This window comes from Lytechinus variegatus, chromosome 7 (assembly GCF_018143015.1).
Source record: "Lytechinus variegatus isolate NC3 chromosome 7, Lvar_3.0, whole genome shotgun sequence".
Lineage (NCBI taxonomy): Eukaryota > Metazoa > Echinodermata > Echinoidea > Temnopleuroida > Toxopneustidae > Lytechinus > Lytechinus variegatus.
In genome coordinates, this window is record NC_054746.1 from 10,041,809 (window position 1) to 10,067,684 (window position 25,876).

The 25,876-nt window shown below is 35.5% G+C and overlaps 1 protein-coding gene and 2 long non-coding RNA genes across 6 annotated transcripts in view; 2 read left to right on the plus strand and 1 right to left on the minus strand.

Annotated features, from left to right (window-relative positions):
* The window catches only part of LOC121418409 (serine/threonine-protein kinase MRCK alpha-like), a 99,343-nt gene that overhangs the window by 19,679 nt on the left and 53,788 nt on the right, over nt 1-25,876 (plus strand). For all 3 annotated transcript variants that reach the window (XM_041612254.1, XM_041612255.1, XM_041612256.1), the window contains exons 3-7: nt 14,830-14,921; nt 16,322-16,405; nt 18,630-18,725; nt 19,267-19,509; nt 20,698-20,754. In XM_041612254.1, coding sequence (XP_041468188.1) covers nt 14,830-14,921; nt 16,322-16,405; nt 18,630-18,725; nt 19,267-19,509; nt 20,698-20,754 — 572 coding nt within the window. The remainder of the gene's footprint in view (nt 1-14,829; nt 14,922-16,321; nt 16,406-18,629; nt 18,726-19,266; nt 19,510-20,697; nt 20,755-25,876) is intronic.
* On the plus strand, nt 5,066-7,373 carry LOC121418411. Its single transcript, XR_005970461.1, has 2 exons — nt 5,066-6,584; nt 7,195-7,373. It is a non-coding gene; the product is annotated as an uncharacterized LOC121418411 (long non-coding RNA).
* Nucleotides 5,494-9,796, minus strand: LOC121418412. Of its 2 annotated transcripts, none has more exons than XR_005970462.1 (2): nt 8,966-9,796; nt 5,494-7,378 (listed from the first exon to the last, which is right to left on the minus strand). It is a non-coding gene; the product is annotated as an uncharacterized LOC121418412 (long non-coding RNA). The 2 variants fall into 2 exon arrangements; XR_005970463.1 differs by lacking the exon at nt 5,494-7,378 and adding an exon at nt 8,481-8,627.

The window sequence follows — 25,876 nt, forward strand, 5'->3', positions numbered from 1 at the left end:
AGGGATTTTTAATGTCCCGCTAAGTTGTTATGAGTTGGTAAATTGGAAGGAATTTTTATGCTTAACTAGACAAGAATGTTTGGGAAAAAACCTTTCATATAACACTGCAGGTATTATTTGATTGCCACGACAAAGAATTCAGTTACTATGTACTCTAATGATCTTGTTTTGCATATATAGAGTTCTGGGGCCTGTAACAACCATATTAAACTTTTTGGATGCGATTTGCAAAATTTTACAATGACAGGTATACATGTATGCCATCGATTTACAGTTAATTGTATCATATTATATGTATCACATTGATCTGGCTTGTATATGCATGCGTACATGTAGGCCAATGGTTTCAGTCTCAGAGCCTCTTCTGCTATTACAATTGATAGGATATATTTTTGTACAGCCCCCACCAGGCTGTTGGCTCACATGCCTATACTGAATTCCTCTGCCTGTACGTCAGAGGAAATTGAAAAGGAAAGGAACATTGCTTGCTCAAATCTATCCCTGTCAGATCTAGCATCACATGTGCCAATTGTTCGTGTGAACTTTTGCTGACTTGAAACTTGCGGGTGACTCCAAGTCATTTTATTGTACATTTTCTACACCATTTTGGAGAGTGTCAGGAATTTTTCCATTAATTTTTTAGAGTTTTTTTTTCATTTGAAATAAGTGTAATGCTCGAATACTTTTTAGGAAGGGGTCAGAAAGAGGATGCAGATTTTTTTTCCACAAGGGGGATAGGGTTCCAATATATATATAGATCAATTAATTATTATAGCTACTTGATACATGTACTTCACCTGGGAACTATGTTCTTGTATATAATTATGTGAAAGCCTATTTAATTTCCTAAGTCATGTTCATTAAAACATTATACTCCACTTTGGCTGCAAGAATGGATGCACATAAGTGCCGGCAGCCTTTATAGTTTACTTCAATACCAATGAAATTGGATTACATGTACCTATTATCTTGATAGGCATATTATTTTACGACAAACATAAGAAGAGACAAAATGATATACGTGTACCTATTCTAGAAAAAGTCCAATTTATCATTATTTTGGCTTTAACATGAACATTCATTCATAATACACCTTGTCAGGATATAAACTTTCAGTTTTGATGTCTTCAAATCAATTATATTTGATAGATTCTAAACAAGAATATAATTATTAACTAATTACACATGTTCATTTCATATGTCCATGCATTTCTGTCTTTACACTGTTTTACATAATAATAATAATAATACCAACATGCTTATATAGCGCATATCACTGCCAAATGCGTCCCTATGCGCTTCATTGGATATTATTACCCTGGCTTTAGCCCCGCAGCCTTTTACAGCGCGGTGGCATTTCAAGGAATAAATTCCTGCCAGGTACCCACTTACCTCACCTGGGTCGAGTGCAGCACAACGTGGACGAATTTCTTGCTGAAGGAAATTACGCCATGGCTGGGATTCGAACCCACGACCCTCTGTTTCAAAGTCCGAAGACTAATCCACTGGGCCACAACGCTCCATAACGCTCTTACATTGTATATACATACTACTACTCGGCATCATTAATATTATGTACATATAAAGGTCAAACCATATAAATATCTTTCTATTCTATTTCTTTGAAAGATGAACAGACTATCTTTCTACTTTCCATTTTCATGTACATCTCACCATCTTGTGGTCACTAATCATATCCCTTCTCCTCGTCATTTTACGGTGGGGAAGTTGGTGCATTATTACATGTATGTCAGCTAGAATATAAATGTTATGTTACAAATATTAGATCCTAAATTTTCAAACAAAGATGATGTTTTGAAAAAAAAAATTGTTCAGATTATATGTGTACATTGGGACAGTGGGTAGCATAGAAAGTTTGACTCAACTGTAGAACCATGGAGATAAATTTCCCTTCACGTGGTAGTGTGTTCTACCTGAGCCTGAGGGAAACTGGCCGTATACCCCTTTCATATTGCGCTTTTCACCGGCAAACTTCACTGGCGAAGGGGAAAGTGTCCAGTATGAAAGGTACACACGAGAACTTTACCGGTGAAGTTCGCCGGTGAAAAGGCCAGTATGAAAGCAAACCGGAGAACTCTCCTCTTTAATGACGTCAGAGGTCAATTTTTTCTCTCTCGAAGTCCCCTGTACCGAGATTCCGCACGCGATAGTTGCAAGCTCAGCTGAATGCTATGGCCAAGTAGATATCCTTTAACATAATTTTTTTTTAAATAATTAAAAAGAATTTTTTACATGTATAAAATGCGCTAAAATATAAAAACAAGGTGATCAGTGGTCATTCTTATAAAGTGGATATAGAATGATATCAAGCATGTATGAGACAATTTTCAATTTTAATGCGCATTATCTATCTATCTCATAATCCAAGTAGGTGCATGTGGGCCAGTATTGACAAACCAATACCTTCTTCATGGGAGGGGTTGCTGATGCATCACTGTGTCTGATGTAAATTGGACCCAGCAAGATCATGGGTCATCCCTGCTGGGCATATCAAAATTAGCCCAGAACTGGATTGATGAGAAGAAAACCTATTGGATTGACCCACATAGCCTTCAACTGGTATCCCCGTGATATAGCAATGCGTGGTTGTAATTGTTTTGCAATTATTACCCAGCTTCAGGTTTAGATTTAATAGAAGTGTGACTTTGCGAACTGGCGTATAAAATATTGCACTCCGTGATTTCAATCCGATTGAATATTGAATTTAGTGTAAGCAGCATGTGGGGTTCGTCATTGGCATTGAATTAAATATTGAATTAGGTGCTGATTTTGATATTGGAACGAAGAATAGATATTTTTATATTTATACTATCAACAAAAAAACTTTAAACAATGGTAATCACTAATGATGGTGATAGCAATGTTCATATATGTACAAGGATAAGGATGATGATTATGATGATGATGGGGATGATGGTGATGGGAATGATAATGTTAATTTTGATATTACATATACACCTGTACATTGATAAGGATGATGACGATGATGATGATGATAATGATGATAAAGATGATGATGATGATGATGGTGATTGGGATGATAATGTTGATTTTTATATTACACATGTACTCTGATAAGGATGATGATTGTGATGATGATGATGATGAAGGGGGGGTGGGAGACATCACATTAGAATGAATAAAGCAATTGACCCCAGCCCCCAATTGGTAAGACACCTGTATTTATCAAATGGATTGCATTATTATTGGGTATGATATTCATGAAAAAAAGCTTAATGGATTGTATTTTATTCCTATCTTCTACCCTGTATGGCCTGTTCCAATTATAATAAATTTGAATTGTCAAAATTGCTTCATGAAATAATTGTTTCAATGTTTTATTATTGGTAAATGAAGGTTATTCTAAAATATATTATCAAATAAATAAGGAATTTTAAATTTTATTGTTAAGAAACTTCAAGTGATACCAAGGCTATTTCATATTTTCCCAATAATACAAACGATGCGCTCTTTACTGTTGCACATTGTGGATTATAATTTCAAACATAAACATATACTGTATATACAGAGTACTACCAGGAAATAGTTAATTTATTTCCGTGTGAAGCATATCGAAGATTCTCATTTACAGAAGTCGGTCAAGTCTGTAGAGGGAAGTAGATTCGGAAAATTATTTTCCTTTTTAATAAACAAGTGAATATTTGTTTCATATATACTGTATATTTTCAATTATGGAAGGAAATTTATAGATTCTGTTGCATTAATACTGTTCAACACTTCAATACCTGAGTGGAAAATACATGTTGGTTTAATTAAGTTGTGAACTTTTATCTTCCTGAAAGATAATAGAAGAAAAAAATAGGCTGTTGTGGCACTCGGCAAAAAATATACACACAGAAAAGGAAGTTTTCAACCTCTTGTTTACTTGTCAAAATTTCATTGTGCTAATCAAGTCAAGGTTCCTCCGCGCACTATCATGCATACACTGTACAGCTCTCCTCAGTTGGTCTGTGCACACTCCATACAAATACATGTAATTGTGTGCGAGGCACCTTTGGACTTGCTCTTCAAAGTAATGGGGCTGACTCATTGCCAATGTATACAGGCTGTCAAACATACATAGTGCAGTGGGAAAGGGGGAGGGCAGATACGGTGTTAGTCTTGGGATTATAAACTATTTTGATAATGGTTATGTACAGTCAGACAGCAATGCTACATGTAATGAGCTGTTTGAGCAGAATTTATTATGGTCTCGCGAAATTCTAATTGATACTGTAAATATGTATGCAGAGCTGAAGATTGGGAGGAATCATGAGCTTTGGATTTTGGATTTCATCACGTTCTATAAAGATATTACAGTCTGGAAGGGAGACTAACTTTTAACACATCATTGCAAGGACCTTTTAAAATGATCATGAGAACAACTGTGATTTTTGTTCGCTGCTTCATTTCCACCTTCCCTTTTCCTTCCACTCAATGTATCGCCAATAATATTTGATAATTAACTCCCGTCTTTTAGTCTCATGAGTTGGTGTTCAAAAACACATAGCGAGGACCCCAGACTTGCCTGTGACATTTCCGTGGTGGGCTTGTTCGGCATAGCGGCAGGAATGCGACAACTGGCCGGAGATGGAAGTATTTAATAGAAAATGAATCGTTGGATTTTGATTGAAACCTACATGCAAGGGAGGTCTTGATCTTGCGCTTTATTGAGAGATACCCCGAAGGGGGGAACTCATTGAGCATGAACATTGGCATTTCAAGCCGTCCATCCTTCTCATCTTGCCTACATCATAGTACACAGAGATGTCTCTGTGGATATCTTCTTCTTCACTGAGCTCGACCCACATTTGAGTTGTGTAAACTGCTGAAATAGAATTTACGACATAACATCCATGATTACCCCCCTCCCCTGTAGGCCCTACACTAAGTTATATTGCTTTGACCCCTTTTAGTTGTGTAAAATGCTGAAGAAATAGATCTACCAATTTATGCATAATTACTTTCGTGTAAACTGCTGAAATGAAATATATGACATAACATCCATGATTACCACCCCCTTCCCTGTAGGCCCTACACTAAGTTATGGGTCATTCCATGGGGTTGGGGCAAAAATTGTGACATCAGGGTCAAAAAATAGAAATGTAATAAATGAAATGTTTTATTTCTTATATGTTTCATGGGACAATCCTTCAGCTAAATCCACTTACAGGCATTTCATACCACCCTGCATATTGGAGTAAACTGAGAAATAAGATTTGACAAAATACCACCGTTACATGGACATCATTTATCATCCTTACTAAGACTATGCTCTCCCACTGTCAAAATAAAGGGGTTGATCTCCATTACTCTTGATAAATATTTTGCTAACAACATTGTTAGTCACTTTATTCCACACTTTTCAACATGGCATATATATTTTGAAAGATTTAGCATCAATAAATGGAACTTGATGCTCTGTGTGTATACCAGTGCCATGTTCTGTGTCGTTCTTTTTTCTCACCAGTCTAGAAAATTGAATTTATGATGGCATGTAGAACTAAATAGTTGAGAGAAGTCATGCCTCAACAGAATGGAATATTCTCTTTGGAAAAACTAAACTACTCTTTCTGGCATAACCTTCTATTTTTAGTGTTACCACCGTTACATGGACATCATGTCTCAGTAACAGAGGTATACTTAGAAGCAATGTTAAGTTAATGTCCATTAATGGCCATTACACACCAAATTCCACTTCATGCCTTAGAATATTTGCACAAGATCAATTGATTACACTAAAGAAAAACATTTTGCATGTCAAATTCTTTGCAAATAAAAGCAAATTAAATTAGAGTTTAAACAAGGAAAAATGTACAAAATTATTGACAAATTATATTTAAAATCATACTACGATAATCCTCAAGTTTCCACTTCCGTCTACCTCTGGAAACATTTACGTTTCTGCCTAAAGGGAAAAAACAAAACAGTGCTATCTTATGATCTCCAATTCTTTTTACTTTAAAATAACTGCTTCAAGATATTACTTTCAAATGTACATACCACCGTTACATGGACATCATGTCTCAGTAACAGAGGTATACTTTGAAACATTGCTAAGTTAAGGTCCATTAATGGCCATTAAACACCAAATTCCACTTCACGCCTTAGAATATTTGCACAAGATCAATTGATTATACTAAAAAACATTTTTCATGTCAAATTCTTTGCAAATAAAAGCAATTTAAATTAGAGTTTAAACAAGGAAAAATGTACAAAATTATTGATAAATTAATATTTAAAATAATACTAAGGTAATCCTCAAGGTTCCACTTCCGTCTATCTCTGGAAACGAATGTTTCTGTCTAAAGGGGGAAAAAAAAGAGTGCTAGCTTATGATCTCCAAATCTTTATTACTTTAAAATATCTCCTTCACGATATTACTTTCAAATGTACATACCTCCGTTACATGGACATCATGTCCTTGTAATGACCATATTGAATAGTATTACATGTACTTGCCATTCTTTTAGTATCAACACACTAATGCGAGTTAACTCATCTTACTCAAGTGTAGAAATACAACATCTACAGGCAAGCTTCTAAAATGCATCAATGAACAGGTAAAATGTTTTTTTTTTATTCATACATGTACACGATTATAATTTTGATACCTTTGATACAATACTCGGGTGAAAAAGATGTAGGGAAAAGGTACTAGTTTAGTTCTTCTAAGCTACATGTATGGTTTTTCAAGACAAAACAACACAAAGTTGGCATGCAATTCATGGACAATGCATTAATACTTACACATATAACTTGTTCAATTTGTTTACTCTAACTTATTTTACCTCAGTTACATGTACATGGTAATGTAGTTCTAAGTGACATTAATTAAAATATAATCATGTCATCACTGGAATAAATGCATTGGATAAAACAGTAAGTTCCAGCATGCCAAAAGGACAATTGTAAAGTACTTAGTGGACAAATTGAATAAAAAAAACTTACACCTGTTGTTTGACCATTGAGTCGTGAACAAGAAAGTAAAATGTACTATTTCTACTAAGCTATTCTAATAAATGTTCAAGAATAACACTGCAAACTACAATATTTTCCTTTGGTTAAAAACTCTATGGTAAACTTCTTACTGGCAAATGCAAAAAAAAGTATTACACTGTACACTAAACCTGACAATAAGAAATAACATGCAATATTTCTCTCTGCATTCAGGTTACAAGTTTATGAACTTCAAGATGATCGGTGACCCAATGACAACTGTGTGGAAGAGGACTCTGTCAATGTCACAAAATAGATAGAGGTAGAATTGTGCCTCGCCATCAGGCCAGGAGTACAGGTCACCAGATTGACACTTCATGTACTGAAGATATATATTTTTACCTTCAACAGAGGCTACCTGTAGTTATTTGAGAAAAATAGTATTTGGAAGTTTGACTATTTTTTTACACAATTCAAATTATTACATTTTAATCAACAAAACTTGCTGGATTGTTTCCACGATATTTTATATTATTATATGAAATCATTTACTCATGTACATGTCTTGACATTTTCTCATTAAAGTAAGGGGGGTGGATTACTAGGGCAATGACAAGGAATCTGATCTGTTCTTGCAAAATACACCCTCACTTTGTATTTTTTTCATAGCAATTAGAATTCATCATTTCCTAGTTCATGAATTAAATATAAAGTTATGTTTTATACAAGGTTTTTGTATTTGCTTTCTTGTGTTCTACTTTTTTCACAATACAATTACTCGCCCATTACCAGTACCTTTTCATAAATTATCTTTACTTTAATTTCGTTTCTCAATGGATGAATTTAATCTAATTTTATTCTGCATTATAATCTAGGGTGGTTATCTCGACAATTCCATTTAGTTTTGTATGACCATCCTATTTAATTTTCAACTATGAAGTTTAATTGTTCAAGCAATTACATGATATATTTGTTTTATTGGAATTAAATGAATTAATGGAATTCAAATGTGCAATTTACCTTCTGATAATGTACAGCAAATAAACTCTTGTGAAACAAACTCGATTGTGTCACTTTTTCTTTTCTTCGCTTGTACATGTTTTTAAAATGTTGTTATATTGCAATAAAAAAAATCACATTGAAAACAATCACAAAGGCTCTTGCTTTCTGATAAAACAAATACCCACCCCCTCTCCTAACAATTGAATAAATATAAATTAAAATAAGATTGAAAAAATCCTTAACTGAATATATAGAAATAAAAAAATACAATTGAAAAAACGGAGAAAGAAATGAGGGAAAAAGAATGAGTGCTGAAAAGTATACCAACATTCAACAAGATGAAAAGTTTGGGGAAGGTTAAGCCTATAGCTAAGAATTACTAGTAATTGAATTATTCCCATGCTTCATCATACACAAAGCCCATCTACTATGTGTAGGGGGGGGGTAGTAACAGAAAAATTATTTTGCCCCTCCCCCCTCCTTTCGGGCTGGGATCAGCTGACAAGCAAAAAAAAAAAAAATTCAAATTTGATCATCAGGTCTTTGATACCCATATTACCTAGAATCAGTAGGAGCCAATTTAAACAAGGAGAAATTTTGTACCAAATTTGAGATGTCACCGTCATGATCATCAGTGAAAGAGCTGTTTCTGAGTATCCATTGGCCTATTGAATCAACATATTTTTGTGTAAAAAAAATCAACTAAATTACGATTGAATCATGTCAGCTACCATTCAAAACATGTTTGCACGGAATCACATTAATAAAAGCATTATTTTCTTTGGAACCATTCAGCAAATCTGGAACAAACACGGCAATGTCTCAATCACATATTTCACTTACACGAGAAGCTACATGTGGGACCGAAGTGAAAGATGATGGAAAATTAGCGAGATTTTTCAAACTTAAAAACACTTTCTGCATGGTAATACAGTTCCACATTTTAAAGATAAGGTTTAACTAGTTTCAAAATACGAGTATCGGGATAAATCTCCGTACTTACGTCGCTTTGAAAGGGAAAACATCGTGGATATCCAATCCACCGTTACAAAGACATTGCAGGAATATTCCCAATTGCAATGCTTCAAAACGCCCGCTATCATAGCTGTTAATGTGCATGTGGATTTCGGCTAACAACCCGTCCGTCTGATACAATGACGGTCTCTTCTCCGGTGTCTCCTTCTTACATACGCGATGAAATGTGATCCACCGTTACAAATTTGGCCCGGACATCGCCCAAAACATCGGCGACTCTCGATTAATTTAGATGACATTACCATAGGTTTTCAAAGCTAATCTTTTGATTAACAGTTGCTTACTGCCTGCCCTTTATTTCTGACACATAATTTTGGAAAAAATGATTTCTGATTTTTAGATATTAACCACATTACCGCCGTTACAGAAAAAATAAACGAGGACATCGCATGTAACGGTGGTATGCCGATTTGTAGGAATGATTTATGATATGAAGTCTCTTTTCATTTGCTATCCCATTACTGTTTTGTTATTAAACAAATGTTGCTTTATCAATCATGGCCATTTGAATTTGACTAAGTCTATCTTTTGATTAGATATCTTCAACTGAAAATGACCATTTTGGATGTCACACTTGGTACCCCAAAAAAGAGTCTGGACATCATCATTTAAAGTCTCACCATCAATAATACTTGCAGTTCAACATTTTTATTTCTGCATCAAGTAATTGCTTACATAACTGCCTTCCAACAAAACCACATTGCAACATCAAAACACCAAACACATTTTCAGGATAAAGCTAACAGTTCATAAGGAACACAAAAAAGTGCTGTTGCCCCAACCCCGTGGAATGACCCTTATATTGTTTTGACCCCTTTTAGTTAATGTAAAACACTGAAGAAATAGATCTACCACTTATGCATGAATACCCCTTCATAACATAGTTATGAGTATGACCCTATTTTAATTAGGTGGTCTGTCTATGACAGATCACCTATTGATTTCGTCAGAATTTTCTTTCTTTATTATTTATTTATTCTTAGCACCTATGTTTGTTGCCAACATTTCTCGGAATTGGCTGAATCAATTTTGCTGATTTTTTTATCATATTCAGAATTCATCATAGAGACGGCATACTAAGCTTTTCAAGGTCATATGGTCATGATGACGTCATCTACGCGCCATTTTGTAAAATTCTTCATTTGATCATATCTTCATTATCAATTATCAAAAATTAACAATATTTACATGACATTAACTTCAGGTCAAGGGTCAACTGTCAATGTCATCAAAGGTCATGTAGAGGTCATGACGCGCGCGTACGCGTGCGTCAAAGGTAAAAAATTCTCCAAATGGCCTATAAAAATTTTTGGGTACGTTTCAGGTCATTTTAAGCATTTCAAAAATTTGCGCGCGCGCACATACGCGCGCGCGTTTCCGCGCGTAACGCCCTAACGCAACACAGAAACACCGTTTTTTTTTACATCATTGCATTGATAATAAAATTCTGAACAATTTGATACCTTGATCAACCTTCTACAACCATTAATAACGAAATTAACACCCGTTAAACTTTGCAGCACGTGTGCGCGCGAGCTCTCACTATAGGCCATATATGGGCAAAAACATGCCTATTGAAAATTCACTGTAGCTCTTTAAATAGTCCATTGACCCCCAATTTTTTTTTCATATATCGATAGAGTATGAGTTGTAGATTTGATTTCATGTCACCAATGTCCCTCAATTATATCGTGACGTCATCAAAATGGCGCCTAAACTAAAAATTTTATTTTTTTAAAAATGACGTCATCAAATTTATGCAAATTTGGTTGTAACTTATCGAATATAGATCGTTTTTCGCCCAGATTTTGATATGTTGTAGTTTAGAAGGTACTCTTTCTCGTCAGTTAACATGAATTTTCGTTTTGAGAAACGCATCATTGCGTAAAACAGCGATGAAAAGAGGCATGTCATTTTTCCTCATTTTGCGTGTAATCTCTATGGGACATGACTTTTTCTCAAAACTAGATTCGACATTCCTCTATTTCGTGAGCCATATCTCCATTTTTTCTTGTCGGTTTTCCCTGAGCTTTTACTATGTTGTAGCTGAGATCCTACGCTTTCGGTAGTGTGCCCTCCATTTTTTGATCAGATGCCGGGATCATGCCCGTTTTTCACTTGCAAAATTGGTATTGTAATTCTCAAAATTGCTTACGTGTAATCTCTACGGGGAATATCGTAGCTCAATGGATAACGCATTTGACTTGCTTTCTCGAGGGCGGAGGTTCGAGTCCTGGGGTGAACAAGATGATTTTTTTTTCAATTTTTTTTTTCTTTTTGCCACCTCTTACATGATCCTTTATGATAATTAAAAGGCATAAAAGTTTAAATTTAGCAAGATAAAACAATCATTACTTTTTGTCATATAACATGCACTGTCATACATCAAAGAGACCCTTTTCACAGTGCTTTATCATCTCCCGTCTTTCACAAGTATTCCATCCATAATGAGCATTCCGTTGTCATCATGAAGATCATATTGACATGCATGAACATGGTAATAGTGATCATGATTGCAAGTATGAAGACAGACCACCTAATTCGTCCGCATGACGAATTAAATTCTAGTTGTGTATTAATGCTGAAAACCTCAGTGATATAAAACACATCTATGATCAAAGCCCCCTGTATCCTAGACAACTCCCATTTTGATGTTTAAAATGCAGAAGAAAACTGAAATGAACACATCCGTGGTTGAAAGGGGAAGTTCACTCCGACTATTAAAGATAATTGTAAAAATAGTAAATTTTGCCTCAACATGAATAAATAACAAATTTATTTCCATTTTCCTTTTTCTGGTATTCTTAATTTCTTATAAACTTTTCTTGAGAATGAACTCCCCCTTTAAAACAACCTTTGTACATATATATTTTACAAAATTTGTTATGACCTACTTTTAGTTGTTTAAAATACTGAATAAAACTTATCGGCCTACATGTATCTGACTGAATACTGATCAATGATGACCCCCCGTGCTCTTTATTTCTTGTGGCTAAAAGCAATAATACAAATTTAATAAATAAATATAAATATTTCTTTTTCCTTCAAACATACCAGCATGCTAATGAATCATGGCATTTCTTTGATTTAAACGTAGAACTGGTTGGAGAACTGGCATTATGACCTTTACCTGTGAAACCTCACATTCCATGCCAGACTTATTACAAACAATCCACCCACTGAAACTGCACTGTATACAAGTCACGAAAGAATTGCAAAACTAAGAAATGATCCAGGAAAAAATCACTAACAATCTATTGCTCTGATTTTGTATCACCATTGTAGGTATATTTTCTGGAATTTTTATATTTTTTGTCTCACCAGCAGAGTGTATGATGGATCGCGTGAGGCAGGTGAGACTGCTAGAGGGGCTTCACTTTTAAATTTGTTTAATTGACTGGGTTATTATGTAGGTGTATAATATGATGATAATGTTCCTGAACTCTGTACTTGCAACAAAGACAAGCAACTGATGGGCTACTGACACAAAGGGGTTACCCAAATGCTGGAACAATGCTCATATAGAGAAATTTCATAAGTACCGGTACTTTAGTAAAGTTCAAAAGTGACTGGTAGAGTTTAGACTTGAAATTACAAGGCCAGGGCTTCAAATCCCACTGCAGCTTTTGGCTTCTTTTGCAAGGCATTTACCTGCATTTTGCCTCTTCCCGCCCAGGTGTACAGTTGTTAATGGGAAGGAATCTTTGAATGCCCAGGTAAATCAGGGCATCCTTGCTGTATACAAGGCGAAAAATTTGTTTTTCAAAATGAAGGATTATTTTTTTTTAGTAAGGGAAATATAAAGAATTCTTTTTGATGAACATAGAATTGTTTCAACCAGTTGGAATTGCTCTTCATTGGAATAAACAAAATTGATCCTAGATCAACATAGTCCATGGATTTAAACTGCTTTAATACTGAAACAATTGCCTGTGTGATTCACATGGACTAAATGTAATAGTGAATGAGTGTCATAAATGAATTTACTTGAGATAAGATAAGTGGGCATGAGAGTGTCTCTCATGTACAATAGAATCTGAATGACTCAGTGATTAAAGTAGATTTAAGTACATTTAGCAGAAAGGGAATGACAAAACTCTAGAAAACTCCCTGTTAAGTGCCTTTTGTCACCCCTGAAATGAAATAAATTTGAATAAATGAAATTTAAAAATGAAGAAAAAAAAATTGAAGATAACAATTAAAGAGATTAATATTAAAGGGGAAGTTCACCCTGACAAAAAGTTTATTGTAAGAATAGCAGAAAAAATAATAAAAAATATTGCCGAAGGTTTGAGAAAAATTCATCAAATAATTAAAAAGTTATTAGAATTTCAGTTATTTGATTTGTGACGTCATATGCGAGCAGCATTCCTACATAGCGAATGGTAAAAAATCAATGAAATGTCATTTTCTCAGAAAATTGAAAATGGTTTTCACTGTAACTTTTGTATATCAATAGACAAATCATTTCACACCCGATCATGAAAAGAAAACAGAATTAAGTCATCAGGAACCATACAAAATTTGAAATTCATACATTTTATATTATATAACACATGGGGCAGCTGCTCGTTTATGACGTCACAAATCCAAAATTTTGAATTTTCTTAATCTTTAACGGATTTTCCACAAACCTTTACCAATATTTTTTACTATTTTTTCTGCTATTTTTACAACAAAGTTTTCTTCAGGGTGAACTTTCTCTTTAAAGAAATAATGAAAGAATGGGAAAAAATATAAAATATGAAAAATCTTATGTGTGTAATAAATAAATAGTCAATTTTTCTACCAGTGGAGCAAGGTTTTCATTGATTTTTTTTACAGTGAAATGGTGAATGAGATAGTGGAAATACACCTGTATAGAGAGAAAGAAAAATAGGAAGAGAGAGAGAGTGTGGGGGGTGGGGCTGCTTGGGATGATGGAGTACGAAAATGCTTATATCCATGTATTCGGAGATTGTTTGTGTTCTCGACTGTCGGCTGTCTCTGTGTACATTCGAGCGGCAGATCACAATATATTGCTTCCACCTCTCCGCAAGGAGGCATCTAATATGTACTGCACTCGCTTCTCCTCCTGCTATGGATGTATGTAATGAATTTTTATTAGCCGCAATATATGCCAGAGACAGGATCGTGAGTCATGTTCTGTCTTTCACGATAAAGCTCACATTGACTGTACTTCACACAAATGCATGATCAGGTCTGATGCTGCTTGCATGCAGATCAATGATTTCAGTTTTTTGCCAAGTTGTACTTTCATTTTCAATTCATGAACTGTTTCTGTATTTCGGAAGAGTTGCATTGTGGGATTATTGAGAGGAACGAGATTTGTGGAATTGGAACGTGAGATCCCATTCCTGAAAGAAATTAAAAGAAACTACTATGATGTAAAGCAGACAAGTGTTTTATTATTCATAGTGCACACCTGAAAGTTCAAATTGGGTTAATCATACATTAAATAATTACATGTATGGGCCCCGTTCTTCAATTATGTACCTGGCACTTTAATTGCCATTAAGCGCCAAGTGAATCATACTTAATTGGGTGCTCACATGTAACAGCAACACTGAGTAGATATCTTTAACGCTTGACAATACACATCACAATATTTATATTACAACACATTTATACAAAAAAGATTAAGCAAATAATTTTTATGTACAAAGGGTATGAGAATGGTGTTGCTCATCGAGTCATCTGTTTTTGTTTTCACTCCAGTTGTGAGCCCTTTTAATTCTGTTAATTGTTTAATTGTTGATCTGTTCAGCCATTTCTCATAATTTTCTAGTTATACTTACTTGATATTATTTCTTTTTTATTTCTTTCTTACAGCTAAACTACCAGTGAAGAAAGTAAAAGATCTAAGGTTACATAAAGAAGACTTTGAGACATTAAAGATTATTGGAAGGGGAGCCTTTGGAGAGGTGAGAATGTTTCTATTGTTTAGACTGATTATACGATAATGAAAATTTAGCATCGATGAGGCGCTAATTATCTAAATGAGTTGCCTTCCAATGCAGGGGACGTGGAAATGGGGGGGGGGGCGCTCTTTTCAAAACCATTTACAAAAACATGAAAATGACCATCTGATTGTGATTTTTTATACGGCCCCTGAAATATTGCACTATTATATATTAACCGTTATTTGCTTCAGCTGCTATTAAGTGCTTAAAAGGAATTAATTACCTCACCTGGGGGTGTTTCACAAAGATTGAAGTATGACTTAAAGTCGCACTTAAATACTGAGTTGTGTACGATATCAAAGGATTGACTGCATTGGTCAGATTGTGTCATGGGGACGCGCACTACTGCGTATCAATAAGATTTCGCGTTGCATATCAAGTACGCGTCGACATTTAAGTGCGACTTAAGTCATACTGAAATCTTTGTGAAACACCCCCCTGGGGCCAGTTTCATAATGCTGTTCGTAAGTTACGAGTGACTTTACGAACGACTGGTGACCCTTTCTTGTGCTATATGATATATCCCTATGTAGCCGACTCGTGTATAAGAACATGTTCCAGTCGTTCTTAATGTCGTGCGTAACTTTGCGAACAGCTTTGTGAAACACCACCCAGAGTTGAGTGCAGCAAAATATGGATCAATTACTTGGAGAAGGAAATTATGTCATGGCTGGGACATGAACCCACAACCCTGGACCGCAACATTGAACATTAAATCAATTATTGGTGATGGTCAAGTTGAAGAAAATGTTACTCCCTCAATATTGAAAATAAAGAAAAACACTTTTAATTTTACGATAAGTAAGAAAATCGTTATGTGTAAAGGCCACCGGAGACCTTACGACTCATGCGATCCGATTTGGGAACGACTCATTTTCTGAAAATGTGAATGGAACATATCATTTTATTTGACGTTAAAATTAATTGAAAGTATGAATTTAACCATTTTGTAAGATTGTAAGCTTTTATTTTGGAGTAAATGCCAAATTAGTTTCAAACCGTAGCCAATCGTAAGACTGCTATGACGTCATTACGACTAGATATTAAATTTGCTTTTATTCTAAGAAGGATGACAGCATAGTCACAAATTTAACATAGGAATTTGTACGATGGTTTCGAACATTACACAATAAGATATTCCATGTCTCAATATTAGCATCAATTTCTACTAGGTTTTATTCCAATCGTAAGGTGTGCGGTCACTTTAAGATGGATGATGGAACCATTATATTTAGAAACCAAGTCCAGTCAAGTAATAGTTTTTTGGTGTATAGTTTTAATTGCTGCTCAGATATTTTATGAGGTGAGCTATGTAAAAGAAGAATATTTCATGAGAATACATTTTATTGTCTTTGTCACAGGTTGCCGTAGTCAAGTTGAAGAACACAGATGATGTGTTTGCCATGAAGCTCCTCAACAAGTGGGAGATGCTCAAGAGAGCTGAGGTAAGAATGATGCATTCAAAGAAGGGATGAATGACCCCTACACCCCCCCCCCCCTTATGCTTGGCCCCCATTTACATAAAGCCTAATGATTGATTGTATGGTTGATTTTTACGAAGGATCATACACAGATATCAATGCGACCGGTCATAGAATTCAGCCTGAAGTCAATTGCCAACCATTATGTTACAGGCTGTAGTCGTTTCGAGGGAAGTAGGGTTTCATTATTCATGGCCATATCCAGGATTGGATTCCGTGTACACAAGCCAGCAAGTGCGATTATTACAAGTGGCATGCAATAGTGAGCTTAGATTGATACATGACCAAGAAGAAGAGGAGGGGAATGGGGGGGGGGGGGGGTGTTGAAATTGGATTTTCGTGAAACTTGAAGTTAGTGACCTAGAAATACACTTGATAGCATTGAAGTTAGACAGAGAAACCTACACCCAGCCCCCCCCCCCCAAAAAAAAAAAACCCTCACTAACATAAATTAAGGAACAACAAGAAGAAGAGTCATTTAAAAAGAAAAGAGGAAAAATGGGGATCTTAAATTTTGCGATGAGACAGAAGTCACCCCTCCCCCCCAAAAAAAAAGAGAAGAAAACCCACTCCCTTAAATCCAATAAGGGCACAGTAAAGGGGAAGGGGTAGTATGAAGAGAGGAAGAGAATCGTGGAGGGGGGGGGTGTAAGACTGTGTACATGTATAGAGATGAGGTTATTTCTATGTCAAGAGGAAAAGGAAGGGAAGGTTGATTGAGTGTGAATTTGTGAGTATACAAATGCAGATTGAGGCAGATTTCACATTTAGAGATGGCCGGAAAGAAACGGGGGAAGGGGGGAAGTGAAAGGGTGTATGGTTGTTACGTGCAGAGCACCCTGAAGGTAACATGTAGCCTAATTGCTCCCCGAGAACATGAATTATTCAATGTGACGTTCTGCTTGAATCAGGTGCAGAACTGTTGAGACCATGAATTAAACAAGATATGATGATGATGACATTGGTGCAACGAGGTGTGTGGGTTAAAATAGAATGTGCAAGAACAATGGAGGTGTATATAGCGTAGTTTAGATGTAATCAGTATATTTTGAAATGTACATTGCAATGGTCACATATCAAATCACAGACTCTTGAATTGTTTTACCAAAAATAATTGTGGAAAAATTTTCAATAATGATGAGCTCCTTCAGCTTTTGGTTTGAAATTAAAATTTGGGGGGATTTACTTGCATTTTCTTTGCCCGGAATCGATCTAATTGACCAGCATTCGTAGGAGCACTATGGAAAGTCATTGGCAGTTTTCATAATCTGATGATAAATCTGATGGAGTTTGCTTGTATTTGAAGAGGAGGAATGAGAGGCTTCTTTCATGCCATGATGGTATCATGAAATTGAAATAAGCTATAAAGATAGAAATGTTTACAAGTCAATGTGAAAGAGCCCATAGAAATAACAGAATCATCCTTATTTGGGGATAGTTCATTTGAAGGTCCCTATAGATACTATTCATGGGCATTAAAAGTTTTTAGTGTGTCTGCATGCAATGTTGTCATCAGCTAAATGTACATTATGTAGGTGTGATATTTAATAGGAACCGGCAAAGACATCTCAGAATGATGCGTGACATTTCTTGATCAGTCCCAAGGCTGTCTGCAAAAGTGATCTCATCCCGAAAGCCTCGTATAGACCGTTCCTTTGAAAGCTATATAACTTCTTTAAAGGTGCAATGTAATTTAGGAACTGTTTTATTATTTGCTTTGTGGATGAATTGTTTTTTTTTTATGTTAACCTGAAGTAAAATGTCATAAGTTAGGCTGTTGATTCATACATTCAGATTAGAATGAGGATCATATTATGATTTAGATTTTGAGTTATTACATTATTACCAGGCCTCATGGAATGTAATGTGGTATCAATTTGCGTAATCTCAGAGTTAGGGTGCAAAACATAAAAGTGAAAGTAAATTTTCATTTATTTGCATTAAATGCAATTCTATCTTAATTCTTTAGAGATGGTTGCCTCACATAGCATCAGATAATATTTATGAAATTTAGACCACTTTTACGTATGTGTAAATTTGACCTTGGTTTCAATGCATTCATTATTTCAAGTAACAAATAAGCCTGTTAGATGAATAGACATTTTTCTTATGAACACATTACTTTGCTGACAAATGTACTTCGCTGACATGACATAAATATATTTTGTGTTTATGTTTTTTGAAACAGACGGCATGTTTTGTTGAGGAGAGAGATGTTCTTGTTCATGGAGATAGCAGGTGGATCACCAATCTTCATTATGCTTTCCAAGATGATGATTTCTTGGTAAGAATTCTTTTCAAGAATATTAAAAGCTGTTCCATTTTCTTTACAAAGTAATCTTCACTGGTTTTGGAAAATTATGCCTATTGCGATTTTAAGCTGTTCCTAATCTTAATAATAATAACGGTATATTTACCCAGGGTAGCCACTTCGGTTCCGAAAACTGCTTTCCCAGCGGGCCCTGCTATTATCTTCACAACTTAACTTCATTGTAAGAAGAAAAATAATTTCCAATGTGGTGAAAGTAACCGCAACAATTAGGAAAGAATATTGGGATGGTAGTTGTTGGTTATTTGCTGTATATGCCCATTAGTGTCCAAAGTGGTCATTCATCAAAGCAATTCACTAGTATTGATGAATTGTTGATCATTGGATGAAGTGTAAGCTATATTAAGTGTGGTATTACTTAGGTACAAGAACTAATTTCCAAAGAGATTAGGGCAAAATGATTTAGGATTAATTCAGATATGATATAGGGATAGGAGAAGAGGATATAGATATTGATCTGCCTTTTATTTGCATCTTCCTGTGTATTTCCTTTCAGTACTTGGTCATGGATTATTACAGTGGTGGTGACCTTTTGACCCTCATCAGCAAGTTCGATGACCGGCTGCCCGAGGACATGGCCCGCTTCTACGTGGCTGAGATGGTGCTCGCCATCGACTCTGTGCACATGCTTCGGTATGTCCACCGGGACATCAAACCGGACAATGTACTCCTGGATAAGCATGGCCACATACGACTGGCAGACTTCGGCTCCTGCCTGCGGATGCTCCCGGATAATACGGTAAGTTGGTTAAGAGCTGACCGTGGTAAGCTCTAGCCAGATTAGGGACTGGTATGCAATTAAAACTGATGCCAGACCAGACCATTTCACTTTATGAGTTTGACTTCGATAGAATCCTGGATCAACCCTGGTATTTTGTTTAAGCTTTGCCCAGGTAATCAACCCTTAATTGAAGAAGCCATCCAAGAAGACTGCAGTCAATTATTTTCAATTATTTTGAATGCATTAAATGGCAAGCATATGGCTTTTGCACATAATCTTAAGATGCTATGCACAATATTGATGTGTATTTGCTATTAATACTTAGCAGTCCGGCTGTGTTTGAAGAATGTTGGCACTATTAGCTTTGAAAAGTATTACAGTTCTGCCATATGAAATCTTTTGATCTATGACACCTAGATAGATCCTTGTCATTTGATTTGTTGTTTGATATCAATCCTTCAGCCCATTTTAAAATGACGTAATCATTTGTACAACTTGGATCCATTCGTTTTGCAATTTTGAATCTATACGATGTTGTCCATCGCATGCTCACCGAGACCACCGGCACTCTACATTAAATCAGTCATGTATTACTGTTACAGCCATGTATGCAACGATCAACAGACTGTGCTCACTCAGCATCATGCACTGTTGGCACTTTTGCATCCAAATTCATAAAGTTCAAATGACAAGGATCTAAATTTTTTAAGGTGTCATATGATAATAATGATAATAATAATGATAATAATTTAGCCAATTTTTATAAAGCACTCATCACAGAATGGCTCAAAGTGCGTTACAGCATATTGTTACCCCGGTCATTGGAACCATTTCAACCAAGCACGAAAAGTGCACAATCTCCACTCCCTGGGGAGCATTCATCGCAGCCTCATTATTGCGCTGGCAAAATCAAGCCTACAATATCTTTCGTATCCTAACAGGTACCCATTGAGCACCTGGGTTGAGAGTGGCAAAGTGTGGATTAACGCCTTGCCAAAGGACGCTAGACCACGGTGGGATTCGAACACACATCCCTCTTTTTACAAGGCGAGAGTCAGAATCACTACACCACGGCTCTTCATATGATAGTTACTTTTTTTCATTTCTGCAATGGAGAGAATACTTCATTTGTTGAAAGATGTAATGATCTATTGCACTCATAAACATTCATTATTTGTATACTGTCTTCTCCTATATCCAATTTAGGTAATGTCAAATGTGGCTGTAGGCACGCCAGACTATATATCACCGGAAATCCTTCGGGTAAGTAGGGCTTCTTATCACATCTCTTTGTTGTACTAACTTGTTCAAGGTTCTGTCTGAAGGTTCTATGAAGGTTGTTTGTCCTTTGCTCTGGTGATAATGATATCATTGTAATGTATACATTCTTGATGTTCTGAGTGACACTGTAGCTGTCAATTAAAAAAAATAAATTTATGTTACGCATGTTACGAATACAGTAGATTCTGCATGAATCAACCTTCTATAAAATAAGTAGAGTAATCATCTAACATGAAGTATCATTCAGACCTGAATATGCAAAACATGCTCTTTTACATCTTCGGAGTCAATTTTCGCACAAGTCAAATAGTCAAATGAAACAACTAGTTTAGTTACTTTCACTGAAACTATTATGAGCTACTGAAATCAGTGCATCTGATTGGCTCAGAAGAAATTAGTCAGTGAAAATGACTATTTGTTTCATGAAACACTCCCCTGTTCATCCAAGTCATCCACGCACTGAAGTTGAACTGTGAAGTATATCCGGGAGGTGTGTCACCTCTTGTAAATAGTCGATACACGGTACCATCATAATGAATATGCACATTGATTTTCTGCCCTTGGGTTTGTCTGGGATACTTTTACGTATTGTTGAAGTGTGTAATTGATCAGTACCAGTGATGTTACAAATGAATCATGTTACATGGTACAAGATTGCGTATCTACATATTTTTGTTTACTTGAGCAAGGACATCTTGCATGATGAAATCGTACATTGATTATTAAAACTCTATCCTATAGACATTGTAGAATGTGATCGAGCTTTCAAATCTTATTGCTGTGTGAGGATGGGGTGGCGTATGGTGGGGTGTGCCGCTCAAATTTCTAGTTATTTGCAAATATTTTCAATGTACCTTTGCCTGAAATTGATTTTTAAAATTGCAGTATTAGACTAGAATATACATGTGAATATGGATTTGAAACTATGAAAGAACACTATTAATTTTCAATAAAAAGTAAAAAAAAATCATACAGATTAACATAAAAGCAAGCAAGTCCATACATGTCCTACTTTATGAATTATTAAATTGAAAAAAAATATTCACTTTGATCAGTGATTGGCAACACAATACATTAATTTTGCTGGTTATTTCCATGCCACAAATTATGTACATGTATTGTAATCTAATAATAGAACTTATTGTTGTGTACTTCTTTAGATTACGAATACAATGTAATTGATACTGCCTTTCATGATAGTACTACAGACTGGTAATTAAAAAGCACTTGGTGCTTAATTGCAAAAACAGTAGCCAAGTAGGATGGGTTAAGGAACAAAAGCACTCAAAGTTAAGCAGTTTGTTTAGCTGAAGTTGAAATTGAACCTCCTTTGTTTTGCCCACTGGAGATGAAGGCGAAAATGAGGGATCCGAATGGTACACCTCCATTGTCCGCCCTCAGTTACAAGTATTAAGACAACATTATTTGTAGAAATTTTGGAAGGGGATATATTTGTAACTCTCTGATTGCAACGAATGTGGTATGTTGATGCACTGACAGAATACATCGTATTATGGTGCTTGGGTCACATGCTTAGATCAAAGGTCATTTGAGGTCATGTGTTCATGTTCACCTGCAAGACTGTTTGAACCTGTAAATTTGCATCTGTTACTTGGATTGCAACCAAGCTTAATTGGACTGTAATTGATGAAATGACAGGGCTTCAAAAGGTCAAAGGTTGTTTGAGGTCATTATATTTAAATTAGAAGTGAGCAAGACACAATACAGCTCACAATACAGCTAAATATGCATTGCCATTTTGATTGTAATATGGAAAGTAGCAATCATAGACATAGTATTTCTTTATTTCATTGTTATTGAAAAATCTCCACTAAAACATAAATTGATTGCTCATTAAAATTTTTTTCATATGAGCACAAACTTATAATGAAGATTTGGAGCTTGTACAGCATTAAATCATGATCTTACAGCAATTCCCTGTTCGGGCAAAATATATGTTTCCAACTCCTGACAGTATGGATCTGCTATACACGTATGATCATCTAGCTCCATACACTCCTAAGGAGTTACTTATGACAATGCAAGAGTAGAACTCAACTTAATCTTAGAATTAAGACCCAGTTTGGAAAGCTGACCCAAACAAAGGCACCTTCTTTTCTTGATTCCTTGTGTACAATTGGAAAGTTTCTCCTAAACTGTAAACTGTAAGACTGTAGATTAGATGAATAGGCTTCTGTACTGGTGAGATGGCCAAACTTTGGCCCATTGTTGACACCCCTATTCTGTCCTTGGCTGAAAGGAAGGGTGGCAGAGAGGAGCTTTTGTTTGTAAATTTGTATCACAATAGGTTTGTGTTGATCAGGGGAGTGGGTTTCACAAAGCAAATAGTGATTTTTTTTCACTGACAAAATATTAAAAGCTAGTAGAAATCTGTGCATCTGATTGGCTAAGGGTGGTTGGTCAGTGGTAAATCACTGACAAGAAATCTTCATGAAAAACTCCACTGGTTTGATTGGCTATGTGCACTGCAGTGGATAATGTGTTTACTTTTGATGATTTGTCTAGACTAGATTGGTTTCATGAAGTAAAGTAGTAGGGCCTCTTTGCTTCTGCTGGTTTTCCTGACTTGGAAAGCTGTTTTTTTTTATTTGTTTGTATTATTAATTGTTTTGATCTGTTTGATTCAATTTAATCTTGGGGGAAAACGTGATTGCTTTCATGTGCTTTTGCCTAGGGCGTACATCCTGAATACTAATACCCCTTTGCAAGACGAATACCTCTCTGCATCTGAATTGATTCACCCAAAAAGTTGCAATGACATTGCTTTGTAGGCTAAAAGTTGCCACTTTATTATGGTTAATAATATTTTCATTTTTCTTAGAAAGTATATGAAACAATGAATGGACCTAATGCACAAGAAATCTTTAAAATTCGTTGAACAGAAATTGCAACTCACAATTTACATAAAAGGATCCCTTAGAATACAGCATAAAAGTAATAACTCTTCAATGAAAAAAATAATTACTCTGCAATTTCTATCCTGACAATTATTTGGTGAAAATATGTTCTGAGATTTATATGTCTTCACAAAGGATATCCTCAATATGTATCCTTAGACATGATGTGTAATTGTGTTGGCATTAAAAAGAAATTGAACCTCTCATGAAACATCTGACCCCCTTTTTAATCTCGGTATCCTGTTATTATGTAAGTCAGGTCAGTCAGGCTTAAGAATGTCGGACAACGACACAAATGTGTCATGCAGGATTATGTCTATACGAACTGTGGTAGGACTTTCCGGCAATGTAGGCTTACTGTATATAGTGCAGTACAGTTATTTGAAATAGGTTGCAGAGTTGGATTTTTTTTAATTTATTTATTGTTACCCCCTCCAACCCCAAGGTTTTACTTGTAGGCCCTATTTATCCAAAATAATTTGTAAGTTCATTTCTATTTTAATTGGTCTTGTACAGATTATGTGTACCTGTGTCTAGGCCTCAACATGTTATCCCCAGTTGAAAATAACGAAAAATAATTATTAGAAATCGTAAATTTTACGTACAGTGTAGTTTAATTTTGAATGTTGATAGAACTATAAGCATTGGAAAAATTAAAAAGCAATTTGATATCAATGAAATAGAATTCCAAAGTAGAGCCAAAAGTTACAATTTTAGAATTTAAAAGAAAGAAGGTCATAGATTAAACTGCATCCTTCACGCGCAGCCTTTCTTGCTTGTACATGATCCAAAGAGAGAGAGGTTCAGTGCTATTTCTGTCCTCTACACTGGGACATGTCATCCCAGACAAAGAAAGGCATCTCGACTATCTTGCAGGGGATCGTTTCATTTTCCAATAAAGAAAATCAGTCTTGATTTAAAGGGCAATCCACTCCCAAATATTCAATTGTTTTGCATTTAAGGTGTAATTTGTAAAATAAAAGAAGAACAAGAATAATTGTTTTGATAATAATTTTCAAAGAATATGAATTTAATAACTAGAATTTTTTTTAAACTCCAGGCAATGATTTTTTTTAATGTCAAATCTTAGCATCTGCTGATATGGATTTAATTTGAAAAGTATTGTCTTTGTGTCTCTGGAGAATACATATGATCAAACTAGAAAGCTTTTGGTTACTAGGTACAGGTAGCCTACAATGCTATATTTACAGGTACTGCTCTACTGTAATTATTGAATGTCTTGACATCATTGGCGCCGGTCAGGAGGGGGGGGGGGAGGGTAAGATGGAGGGATGGGATAAGATTTGGGGATGTGTTCTCCCCCCACCCGATTTTGTAATTTTGTACAGGAGCCCATAGGAGAGGGTCATCTATATGCAGTGTTTTGTGAGAAGGGCCCTGGCCTTTTTTTATATATCATTTGATAAATACATGTTCATGTGTAATTCATATTAATTGGGAAAAATTTAAGAATATTCATAAATAGGCCCCTGTATTTTATACTGAAATTTCACAGGAATGAATTTATCTTGATTTTAGAAAATGAGTCTATGCAGGTTTGCACATGTTTCAATGTCTGAGTGATGGTGCCTTTGGTATGCCATATGATTATCATCGCCTCTTTATCCCTCTACCTTGTTGACTGTGAGTGTAATCAGAAGAACTGACAATGAGCTCACTTGTCGACAGATGCTGTCCATGTATGTGTAATCTGTTTTAATTCTACCATCTAATGGCACTGAGTAGTCCCTTGATGTTTCACCCAAATCCCCCCATCCCCTCCCCCTCCCTTCAGACAAACAAGTTTACCATGCACATGTCATTCTACAACTATACGAACAGATATTTTAACCAAAGTCACATCCCCTTCCATCCAAAAAATATTTTTACCTTGCATAGTTATACAACTGTATGAACTGCTATTTCACTTGAAACCCCATATCCCTTCCCCTCCAGATAAACCAGTTTACCATTGTTACAAATGTATATTGATTTTTTAATGTTTGAAAATTGTTTAGTTGTAGCAATGGAGTGATATGGGGGGGGGGTGGGAAAAGGGAATGGGAGAGTTAAGTAGTGTTATCTGAAAAAAAATCTTATCCCCAAACCTTCCTGGCAAATTTTAAGTTTTCTTTCTGAGATCTTGGCTCGTCCTAGACCCTGGAGTGAAGTCAGTGGACTATTCA